At 37.4% G+C, this 12,650-nt stretch overlaps 1 protein-coding gene across 12 annotated transcripts in view; it reads right to left on the reverse strand.

Moving 5' to 3' along the window:
• The window catches only part of SEPTIN10 (septin 10), a 123,660-nt gene that overhangs the window by 99,075 nt on the left and 11,935 nt on the right, over positions 1-12,650 (reverse strand). For 8 of the 12 annotated variants that reach the window (XM_045885322.2, XM_045885316.2, XM_064572708.1 and 5 more), the window contains exon 2: positions 1,054-1,122. In XM_045885322.2, coding sequence (XP_045741278.1) covers positions 1,054-1,067 — 14 coding nt within the window. In that variant the 5' untranslated portion in view covers positions 1,068-1,122. Of the gene's footprint in view, positions 1-642; positions 756-1,053; positions 1,123-5,347; positions 5,484-5,963; positions 6,034-12,650 lie in introns of those variants that run through there. The other 4 variants (XM_064572703.1, XM_064572710.1, XM_064572704.1 and 1 more) reach the window with 3 other exon arrangements.

Consider the following 12,650-nt stretch of genomic DNA (forward strand, 5'->3'; position numbering starts at 1 on the left):
AAAGAAGCTTTTCAAAAATGAAGAAGAGGGGCCAGAGAAAATGAGGATTAAGCAATGACCATTCAGTGGATTAGTCACTAAAGTATTAGTGACTGTGACAGCAGTTTCAGCAGAGCAATGTGTTAGAAAGCAGATAAAGAGTAATTCCAAAGGTCTGCAAGGTGATAAAATAAAGATGGGGCAGACTATTATTACCAAAGAGTGAAAAAAAGATAAAAAGGATGGTAGTTTGGTGGTCAAACTACAATTTATCAAAACCATGGAGCCTTTAGCATGTGTGAAGGAAGAGGGAAAAACAAGAAGAGGCTTAATGAGCACAAAACTAAGAAAATCATTTAATCTTATTGAATTATCCATGCTTGTATTTGCGATTTTTTTTTTTTTTTTAAGATTTTATTTATTTATTTGACAGAGAGAGAGAGAGCACAAGCAGCGGGAGCAGCAGAGGGAGAGAGAAAAGCAGGCTCTCCGCTGAGCAGGGAGCCCAATGCAGGGCTCAGTCTCAGGACCCTGGGATCATGACCTGAGCCAAGGCAGATGCTTAACCTGTATTTGAGATTTTCTACTTAAAGAATCATTAACTCACCTTTCACCAAGTTAAATTTACTCCTGTTTTTAAATATAAATTTTAGTATGAATTACCAAAACACATCTCTCCTATGCAGGCACACTTAGAAGAACCTTTAAGGGCTGATCTCGCACTCAGGAAGGCATCTGACAGGGCCATCCAGCGACTTTCTACACTCTGTCATTAAAGGAGTTCTCTCCATCCACCAAGTTCTGCAAGTATGCCCAGCAAAAGCAGTGCTAGTCTTCCTACTGAATGCTGTGGAAGCAGTTAAGAGTTTTAATTTGCTTCATGGTCCCATAAGAAAGAGACACTGAAAACACTCAATAATTATTCAATCCATTATTGATTTTTAATTTCAATCAACATAAAAGTTAATTTATATTCAAGGTACAAACAAAAGTCTTTCAGGTCTCTGAGTAGTTACTTTGAAATCCGAGAGGTATGCAGAGTACAATATGGATCTATTTAAAAGATATACTCACTTTCTGTTCATCATCAGATACTTGTGAGGACAGACAAGTTGTTTTTGTTGGCATGTGAGACTGATAGAGCTGAAAAAGAAAAAAAATAAATAAAACAGATATTACTCCAGAAAACCTTATATCTAAATAACATATCTATGTTAAAGAGGAATTCTAATATTATCATTATCACCAAGTTTTGACTTGCAATCTATACAACTGACTCATGCTTAAAACATGGTTTTCCTGCTGGATAAATATATGCAAAAGTAAATAATATATAATATTCAACATATAATTTACAATCAACATACTTACCCAAATATTCAAAAATTCTATAAAAGAGTAAACTCCCATTTACATCCAGGAAGACAAAGAACATTACTTTTATTTAGAAGACTTTACAGTGGGAACCAGAAAAGACCCCGGATAGCCAAAGGAATGTTGAAAAAGAAAACCGAAGCTGGAGGCATCAGAGTTCCACACTTCAAGCCATATTACAAAGCTGTAATCATCAAGAAGGTATGGTACTGGCATAAAAACAGACACAGAGATCAATGGAACACAACAGAGAACCCAGAAATGGACCCTCAACTCTGTAGTCAACTAATCTTCAACAAGGCAGGAAAGAATATCCAATGGATAAAAGACAGTCTCTTCAACAAATGGTGTTGGGAAAATTAGACCATGACATGCAAAAGAATGAAACTGGACCATTTTCTTACAACATACACAAAAATAAACTCAAAATGGATGAAAAACCTAAATTTGAGACATGAACCCATCAAAATCCTAGAGGAGAACACAGGCAGCAATCTCTTTGACCTAAGCCACACCAACTTCTTATTAGACATGTCTTCAAAGCCAAGGGAAACAAAGCAAAAATAAACTACTGGAACTTCATCAAGATAAAAAGCTTTTGCATAGCAAAGGAAACAGTTGACAAAACTAAAAGGTGGGCGCCTGGGTGGCTCAGTTGGTTAAGCGACTGCCTTCGGCTCAGGTCATGATCCTGGAGTCCCTGGATCGAGTCCCACATCGGGCTCCCTGCTCGGCAGGGAGTCTGCTTCTCCCTCTGACCCTCCCCCCTCTCATGTGCTCTCTCTCTCAAATAAATAAATAAATAAATAAAAATCTTAAAAAAAAAAAAAAAAACTAAAAGGTAACCTATGGAATGGGAGAAGATATTTGCAAATGTCTTATCAGATAAAGGGCTAGTATACAAGATCCATTAAAGAACTTATCAAACTCAACACCCAAAAAAACCAAAAAATCCAGTCAGGAAACGGGCATTAGACATGAACAGACATTTCTCCAAAGAAGACATAAAAATGGCCAACAGACACATGAAAAAATGCTCCACATCACTCAGCATCAGGAAAATATAAATCAAAACCACCTGACAGGTGTGAAATACCACCTCACACCAGTCAGAATGGCTAAAATGAACAACTGAGAAAACACCAGATGTTGGCGAGGATGCAGAGAAAGGGGAACCCTCTTATACCATTGGTGGGAATGCAAACTGGTGCAGCCACTCTGAAAAACAGTATGGAGGTTCCTCAAAAAGCTACAAACAGAGGTACCTTATGACCCAGCAATTACACTACTAGGTATTTATCCAAAGGATACAAACATAGTGATTCAAAGGGGCACATGCACCCCAATATTTATAGCAGCAATGTCCACAATAGCCAAACTATGGAAAGAGCCCAGATGTCTATCGACAGATGAATGGATAAACAATATATATACACATATACATAAGATGTGATGTATGTGTGTGATGTGTGTGTGTGTATATATATATACACATTGTGGGTATATATATATATATATATATACACAGACATGGATGGAACTAGAAGGTATTTTGCTAAATGAAGTAAGTCAATCAGAGAAAGACAATTATCATATGATTTCATTCATACTTAGAATTTAAGAAACAAAACAGAGGAGCATGGAGGAGGGAGGGAAAAATAAAATAAGACATAATCGGAGAGGGAGACAAACTATAAGAGACTCTTAACCATAGGAAACAAACAGGGTTGATGGAGGGGAGGATGGAGTAACTGGGTGTTGGTCTTTAAGGAGGACACTTGATGGAATGAGCACTGGTTGTTAGAGGCAACTGATGAATCACTAAATTCTACCTCTGAAACTAATAATAAACTATATGTTAATTAAATTGAATTGAAATTAAAAATTAAAAAAACAAAAGACAGGATTAAAAAGGGAAAATGAGCTATTTCACTAAAAAAATATTCTAGGAGCCAAGAAGATACTCAAAATTAGGTATATTCCCCAGAAGAATGCCAGGGTAAATACAAATGTTAATGATCCAATTTCAGTAGAGTTAGGAAAACAGGTATTTAAAAATTTGAACAAGTCCCTTAGTTATCCAATTAAAATAGAAATAATTATCATTTATAGGGTTCCTGTTATATGCCAATCATTACATAGCTCATTAAGTACATATTCTTATTTAAGTACATTTCTTATTTTCTGAGCTATACATATTCTCATTCTGACCAGCCTACATGAGAAAATTAGGATTCTGAAAGGTTAAAGAACATAACCCAAATCATAAAAGCCAATAAGCTGTAGACACAGGTCTGATCTGCCTGCAAAGCTGATGTTCCTTCCACTACTGTCCCAAGCTACAAACCAAACAAATATTCAGTTTGCAACAGTGAGGAATGGGGGAAGAGAAGTAAAAGAGAAGTGGGAATTTCAAAGCAATGCTGCCTCAAAAGTTGCTATCCTACTTTTCAGTGCAGCACAAGATACTAAAGAAATGTGGCATTTTTTAAAAAGTAGCATTCATATGCATGTAGTAAGAAAAATGTAAACAGTGCCAGTAAGAAAACAGTGCAAAATAAGTTCCTCTCCTACCCTTGATTTACTAGTACCTCAGCAGACCTATGTATCCTTTGCAGAGACAGACCATGCATGTATGAGTATATGTGAATATGCAGGTGTCTTAATTTATAAAAATGGTAGTGGCCTATTGCTCTGCATTGTGATGTTTCCCCTTAATCTCTCACGGAGACTGTTTCACTGTTATGCAGATCTACTTCATTCCTTCAGTAGTATAGTATTGTTTTATATATGACAATATATGTGGATCTCTTATCTTTCTTTAAGCAGTCCCTAGTCTTTAATTACAATAAACTATGCTTCAATGAACAGCTTTGACCACATGTATGATGAAAGGGAGAACCTTACCACTGCAGCAAGAGAGTAGTGCTTTTGGCACCTTCAAGTGCTCCCCCACCATACACACACACACACTGGGATTGTGAATGCAATCTCACAGATACACAGGTATGTATCATGACTGGATTTTATAGAATACTAACAACAATCTCCCTCTGTACATTCTGGGTAATAGAAGCTATTGAAGCTGGCCTTGTGACTTAATCACTACATATACAGTGTTTCCAAATCCTGAGTACCTAATTGAACACATTGTTTCAACATGAAATGACTCTTGTCAATTGGAAGATGTCCTTTATATAAAGCACACAACAAAAATTCTGTGATGAACACTTAGGTACTGGCTGTATTTTCACAATTTAAAAAAGTGAAAAACACATAAGCACATCAAATTGGCTTAAGGTTTTGTTTTTTGTTTTTAACTATATATACTTCACCTTACTCCCCCCAGCCAGCTCCCTTGCCCCCAGTCATTGTCTGACATGTAGGCAGTAGCTCCTGTCCCTCTCTATGCCAGAAGAGAAAAGTGAGAGCTAAGGGAAAAGAGCAGTGGTAGTTATGGAAATGTGGAGAAAGAGATCATTACAGGCCAGAGCAGTTTTCAGAGAAGACAATGATACTGCAATGAGTCAGGAAAAGTGGCATATATAGCAAGAGAGAAGATGGCATTTAGGGTAGAAAAAAAAAAATCCCTGAGTACCAGAGGGAGGCAGAATTCAGTATTTGGAGAAAGAAAATAGTGAATATAAGAGTTCGGTGCCGTAAAAAAAAGTTCATTGGTCTCCTGCTGTAGTTATGAATGAGGTTATAAATGAGGCTGAGAAAATGATTAGGTACAACAGATGAGTTAGGTGATTGAGGAATTTTGAAGTGTCCATCTCAAGAGTCTGAAAATAACTGTTTGGGGGCCCTGTTCAGAGCCTTGCCTTAGATAAACTGAGTAAGAGAGTAGAATATTCCATGCCTAGTGCTACTTCCTGATGTCAAAAAAATTATGGTTAAGAAAGTAGCTTCACAGTTTTAATATAATGACTAGCATATTTTTGTTAAATACTTGCTTAGTAAGCAATGTGGTTGATAAGTAAAATTTGCTTACGGGCGCCTGGGTGGCTCAGTTGTTAAGCATCTGCCTTTGGCTCAGGTCCCAGCGTAGGGCTCCCTGCTCAGTGGGAAGCCTGCTTCTCCCTCTCCCACTCCCCCAGCTTGTATTCCCTCTCTCGCTGTGTCTCTCTCTGTCAAATAAATAAATAAAATCTTAAAAAAAAAAAAAATTGCTTAAGAAACAGGATAGGTTTTGTATTAGTTCATCACTAAATTTTGACTAATAAAACCTAGGTTATATTTCTGTCATTTATATATGTTCATTTCAAAGATCTGCTTTTGATTGTTCATTTCCTGTGTTTCTGAATACCTGCCCAAAAAAGTCTACTTAATATCTCTGTGGATAAATGTTTTGATCAGGAAGTATGAATGAGTCACATAGAAGTATTAAAAATAGTTGTTTTTAATTTTTCCCCTGCCACTACCTGACTAGTCGAATTTCCAAAACAAGTTTTAGAATAAAGTTTTTAACAAATTAACAAGATATTATTGAAGGTAAAATAACAAGGGGACAAGAGCTGACCAAGTCCCTCTAGTGGCAAACCCTAAATTAAAAAAAAAAAAAAAAATTGGAAGTGGAATTCCAGTCTGCAGTATCAATGATCACTTACTATGTGTAAATCACTGTGCCTGGTACTGGGGTCTCAGGAGGAGTAAGACAGAGCCCTTGATCTTAAGAACCTGCCTCAGAGAAACACAAAGTCATTGATCAATCTCATTCCAAGGAAGACTAACAAAATCACCAACCTACACTTGATTACTGTTTGCTTTTTCTATAGTTTTTACTTTATTTTAAATACATATACATATCATACACAAACATATATATATTTAAATCTATACACACATTACCTACAGGGGGAAAAAAATACAGTACCTTTAACTCCTGGCAAACTCTAACACACTTTTCTTAAGTTGTAATATATAATGAATCATAGAAAAAAGTGCCATAACATTTTGGGGTAGCTGGAGGAAGAGATGGGTGCTCTACTTTCTACAAAATTTCATTTTGGGGAGTATGGGAAATACAACATAGGTGGCACACAATTTGTTCTGGGGTCCTTTGGGAGACATACAGTAGATGACCTTTTTCCTATCAGCCAATTATGGGAAACATTTGGTGATTCTTTCACAATAGGACCTCAGATAACAAGTTTCCTTACTTGTAAACATTCTTGAAACTGCCCCTCTCTCTAGGTATAACAATGAGCCTTAGAGGAACAGAAATGTGACTTGGCTTTACCATAGTTTCATTTTAACTTTACTGTCCCACAATTTTTTTCTTTATAAAATTAATCCAAGAAATAGAACCAAAGTTTTCAAATTGTTCCCTGCTGTTCCCTAGAGTTAAGAGGGGGGAAAAAAAAAAGTAAGAGAATGAAAAGCAGAGAGTGGTCAAAATAATTACCTGGGTCTATTTTATGGGTTTCAAGATGACAGAGTTCTTTGGCTTAAAATAATACTTTGAAAGATTCCACAAACTCATTATTTAAAATCATTTTATTAACTCTTCAGGTTAAGGAAACTTTAAAATAAAGAGTCTTGATCTAAACTTTTACTAAAAACAAGTAATAACATTACCTGATTCTAGAAGTGGATGCTAATTACAACCCAGGGAAAAAAAGAAAGAATTCAACTGAAACCAGTAAGACTGGATAGTGTAAGGCAAAGCAACACAGCAGCCTCCTGTGTCCTGCCTGCATCTCCCCCAGGGCAGTCTCAGTTTAGGGCAGCTTGGGATAGTCAAAGTCCCATCAAAATATCACCTTAATGTTACCATCATCTCCAATAAATATAAAAATTAGAGGATAACTACAAAGTCTAATATTCAGCCTCAAAAGATCAGGACATGGAAATTCTTGAGAGTGGTTCATGTACTAAAGAGTTAGGGGTATCAAGCTTAACAAAAGCTTACAGTAACAGAAGGCTGCTTAAAATAATAAATGCAATTTATTTTGAAATTACTTTCCTCCCTTTAATTAGAAATGGGAGTCTTTTATGTTTATTATAGGGAAAAATACCATTTCTAATTATGTCATTTTTTAATAACACTGCAACGAACATCCCTCTTGTGGTACACTACTTAGATCTCCCGTCTAGCAAGAACTTGCCCTTTGATTACAAAGAATGAAGCTGGCTGACAGCCTCCAGCTGCGGAGCCTTCAGGATCTGCACAGTATTCCACCGGAGACCATTCCTCCCTGGCAGCCCCTAGCCCAGGACTGAGCACAGTGAGGGTGTCAGGGCCTGGCCCCTTCTGTGCTAGGTGGGCAGCCCTAACAGTCAGTGAGAGAGCTCTCTACTGGGTTGGCCCAGACTCTGCCAGACCTGCATGGCCTCTGAGGCTCTCTCCACCAGGTTCTAGCTTTCCAGCTTCTTATCACAGCTATCTGCAACTGCATCAGAGCTTGAAGGCTTTTCCTTTCCAGTCCTGCTTCCTCCCCCTTTCTCTTTCATAGGCATTACCTCCCCTCCCTACCTCCTACCCCCAATCTACCTCTAACACTCCTAACTTCAGCATCTGCTTCCTGGAGGATCCAAAGGGATATACCTGTATAAGCAACAATCATTTTGTACATTTGATAATTTCCTCATGATAAATTCCTAGAATATAATTACTGGTCAAAGGTATGAACATATTGCCAAACTGCCCCTCAAAAAGGCTATACCTGTTCACATTTAGTATGTTCAAAAAAAACCCCCAAAAACAAAAAAACAAAATTTGTATGTTCATTTCATTATGTAGTCAGCAATACAGGATATTAACACTTTTTAAGTGTCTGTCAATTTGATAGGCAAACACTGACATCTTAATTTGATATCCAGTATTTCAAACATTTTTTTCAGCATATTTTCATAAGTCGTCAGTTCATGTTTTCCCCCATTTGCCTATCAGGGTATCCCTTTTTTGCTCCTCTTATTTACAAAAGCTGTTGGATATAACTCTGTGCTTGTCATGTGTATTACAAATATCTTCTCCTGATCTGTCACTGACCTTTTCAATTTTCATAGAGCCTAATCTATCAATCCTTTCCTTTATGGTTTCTTCCAAAAATGTAAAGATTAAAAAATCTTTTCACACCCTGAGGCTTAAAAAAATGCATCTAAATTTTTTCCAAGTTCTTTTAGGGTTTCATGTCTTACACATAAGTTTTCAAGCCTTCTAAAAATTACCTTCTAGCACTGTGTGAGTCAAGGCAATCTGACTTTTTCCCAACATCCTTAGCCTACTTCTCCATAAAGGGACAGCAAAGTATATTCAAACATCCATAGTCTGTTTTAGGGAAATGAATCCCCAGGGAAAAATTAGAATTGCATGAATGGACTAGAGAGGCCAATCTGACACAGTGAGGAGAAATTACTGAAGGACTAGGGCTGCCTAGCAAGAGTGGAAGGATTCAGCTACTGCCCCCCACCCCGTGGGGGGGTTTAAACAGTGACACAGTCATCAACTAGGCAAACAGTAGAGTCAATTCCTGCACTGAGTGGGAAGCAAAAATAATGATCTTCTGGGACACCTGGGTGGCTCAGTCAGTTAAGCGTCTGCCTTCAGCTCAGGTCATGATCCCAGGGTCCTGGGATCGAGTCCCGCATCGGGCTCCCCGCTCTGCGGGGAGCCTGCTTCTCCCTCTGCCTCTGCCTCTCTCTCTCTCTATCTCTCATGAATAAATAAATAAAATCTTTAAAAATAATAATAATAATAATGATCTTCTAAGGTCTCTTTCAACTCAATTTTATGACTGCATACCTATGAGCGAGCAATGAGGAAAAAGTATGTGATGTGTTGGAGAATGAATAATGAGTCACGGAAACTGCATGCTCAGACAAAGGGAAGTAAGGAAAGGCACAACAAAACTGCTAGTTGATGTGAAAAGACTTCTTGGAACTGCATCTCAAGGCTTACTTAAATGAAAAGTAGACAGCTTGAATTCCTGGGAGAGGGAGTATGTTCCATGCAGACTAGGTGATAAAAAAGCCAATCAAATTTTAAGTCATTTATTTAACCCAGAAAAAGCAAATGGGAAAAGGAGCTGAAAAAGGCGGGAAGGCAGAAGAAACTCATTAAAAAGACTTAAAATCGACAAGGAATACCTGAGGAAAAAAGAATACTGAGGAATCAGTGTGAAGACTATCAATACACAACTGCTTTTTATTTGTTCCACAAATACACACAATACTTAACTAAAAGGCCTTCCATTTCCAGGACATAATAACAAACGTCAGGTATTGAGGATCAAAAATGAATAAGTCAAAATATCCCTGCAATTTAAATTTTAGTACAGTGAGAAAACAGTCTTTCAACTTATGGACAGGACACAACAGTAGCTCAGGGTATAATGAACCCTGCATGGTCAGAAAAGACACTGCCAAGAAAAGGCTTGAGCAAAGACTTGAAAGAGAAATACAAATATTCCTAGCAAATGGGAAAAGAAAGTAGAGGAACTGATGTGTGCAAAACATGCAAGTATACTTGGAATGGTTGGAAAACAGCAGGTGGAATGGTTGGAAAACAGCAGTAAGCTCATTATCATTTAAGCCTAAAGAGGCTTAAGGTTAAGTGCAAGGAGGACACAAAAGGTGAGCCTGGACAAGGCAAGAGGGGGCTGGACATCCACTCTGCCTTAGAGTGAAGCCCTGCCCACCTTCAAGTGTCTTGACCTAAGGTAATTTGGTAGATATTACTGTGAGGCAGGAAAGAAATGAGATAAATCAGCACAGGTCTGATGAAACTTTGGAAATACTGAGTTTAAGGTTCTCATGGGCACTCTGGATCCCCCACGGAGAGTCTAATCACCCAAATCTTTAGTCAAGTATATAATTAATCTAGGGTAATTTTTACATGATTATTAAAAATACAGTGGTAATTCCCATTTCTCTTGAAGTTTCCACTGATTCTCTAAGACTGGAATTCATCCATATTGGTAATTCTACATTTTAGAGCACTAAAAACTTAGCCTAAGTCACTTACCCAGTCAGGCTTACTTTTTAGACTGAACATAGTTAATGCTGTATTACTACTAACAGGCTGCAGTTTAGAAGGTAGTTTCCATTTTTATAAGTCAGAAAAAGAAATGTTTAAAAAAAAAGGGAAAAGTTGCATATAAGTCTACATTGAAATACTGACTATGGGCAATATTATTACAAAAATTGGAAGCAATAATTATGAAAATTAAGAGAAATGATATGATGTGATATTAAGTGGCAAAATAAGAATTTAAGACTGTATTGACACCATGGTTACAAGTTATTTACGCATATGAACAAGCATATACAGAGTCTGACTCTTTTTTTCTTGATATCCATTATCACTTAAGTGAATTTTTTTTAAAGATTTTATTTATTTATTTGACAGAGAGAGAGGCAGCGAGAGAGGGAACATAAGCAGGGGGAGTGGGAGAGGGAGAAGCAGGCTTCCCGCTGAGCAGGGAGCCCGATTCGGGGCTCAATCCCAAGACCCCAGGATCATGACCTGAGTCGAAGACAGACGCTTAACGACTGAGCCACCCAGGCGCCCCTTCACTTATGTGAATTTAACAAAGACTAAAAGAAAAAAAGAAATAAGTATTTTTCAAATATCTATAAAAATGCATTTATTCAACAGGTATGTATTGAATGACTACTATGTTCGAGGAACTGTCTTAGGTACAGGGGAAGTATAACTTAACAAAATAGAAAAAAGTCCTGGCCATCAGGAAGCTTCCATTCCAGTTAGGGGAAGACAGGCATAAAGCATATGCTATGAAAATAGGTTCCACACTACAAGGGGTGTCCATTAATGACAGTAAACCTTGAAACAAAGCTCCCACAAATCCCCTCTGGGAAGTTTGGTCACATGTAAAATTGGTAAAATATTACTATATTCTGACTAAATTAACAAATACATAGGAAGGCTTAATCCATCTGAACCGAAGAAAAGCAGTGGGAGGAACTCTGGGGAACTGTGGAAAAAGACACAAGCAATAAATAGGTGAAAATTTTTATTATTCCTCTTTCATCTATACTGACAAAGAGGAATATCATGCTGTGATGATGCCCTGTTCCCTCTGTAGGGCAATCCTTTTGCCCTGGGCCATACTCTCCACCATCTATCTCTATCTCTCCAGCTTCACCTTGTTCTTGATGCCCCCACTTCGGGCATGTTTTCAGACATGCCAAAGCCCCACCCCACCACAGGTAGGCCGTTTGCAACTGTCATTCCCTCTGCCTGGATACCCTTTCCATCCTCAGTCCCATATAAAAGTTCCTACTTTCAAGGAGTTTAGTGAAGAGGAGACAGTTAAAGAGGAAAGCAGAGTGTCGTCAATGTTATGAAGGGAAGAGAGTGATGTGATCCAGAGCAGTCAAAGCACAAAGGGGGAGAGGGGGAGATTTCCAACAAGGTGCAGTTCAATGGAGAAAGGCAAGTCTTTTTAAAAAATGGTGCTGGAACAATTGGACTCCCATATGGGAAAAAAAAAAAAAAGGAACCTTGTACTATATACAAAAATTAGCTCAAAATAGATTGTAGACCTAAAACTTTGAGTCCTTAGGTTAGACAAAAATTTCTTAGCTACAACACCAAAAGCGTGATCCATAAAGAAAAAATGATAAATTGAACCTAACAAACTAAAAAACATCTGCTCTTCAAAACACACTGTTAAGAGAATGAAAACACAAGACACATACTTTGACAACACATTTGTAAGTCATTTATCTCATAAAGGACTTATATGAGAAATACATATATATTTAAAACTTGTACAACTCAATAATTACACAATAACTTAACTTAAAAAAGTTTTAAGAACATGACAAGATGCTTAACATCATCAGTCATTAGGTAAAGCCAAATAAATCACGAGATATCACGACATACCTATCAAAATGACTTTTTAAAAAACTGACAACACCAGTAAAGATGCAGAGCAACAAGGGCTCTCAGTCAGTATTGGTGGGAATACAAATTGGTACAAACATTTTGGAAAACAGTTTGACAGTTTCTTAAATTAAATAAACACTTACCATTCCACTCAGCAATCTTACTCCTAGATATCAACCCAGATGAAATGAAAAATTATATTCATATAAAAACCTGTATGTGAATGTAACTAGTAACTTCATTCAAAACTGTTAAAACTGGAAACAACCCAAATGTTCCTCAAATGGAGAAAGAATGAACAAACTCAACTGTTAACACATCCATACAATGGGCTAATACTCAGCAATAAAAAAGAACATGCAACAACAGGGACAAATCTCAGAAGTATTACATTCAGTAAAAGAAGCCAGCTCAAAAGCTATGGTAATTCCACACATAG

Source organism: Mirounga angustirostris, unplaced genomic scaffold (genome assembly GCF_029215605.1).
Source record: "Mirounga angustirostris isolate CCGP_5_RB_7025 unplaced genomic scaffold, mMirAng1.0.hap1 SCAF_10, whole genome shotgun sequence".
NCBI lineage: Eukaryota > Metazoa > Chordata > Mammalia > Carnivora > Phocidae > Mirounga > Mirounga angustirostris.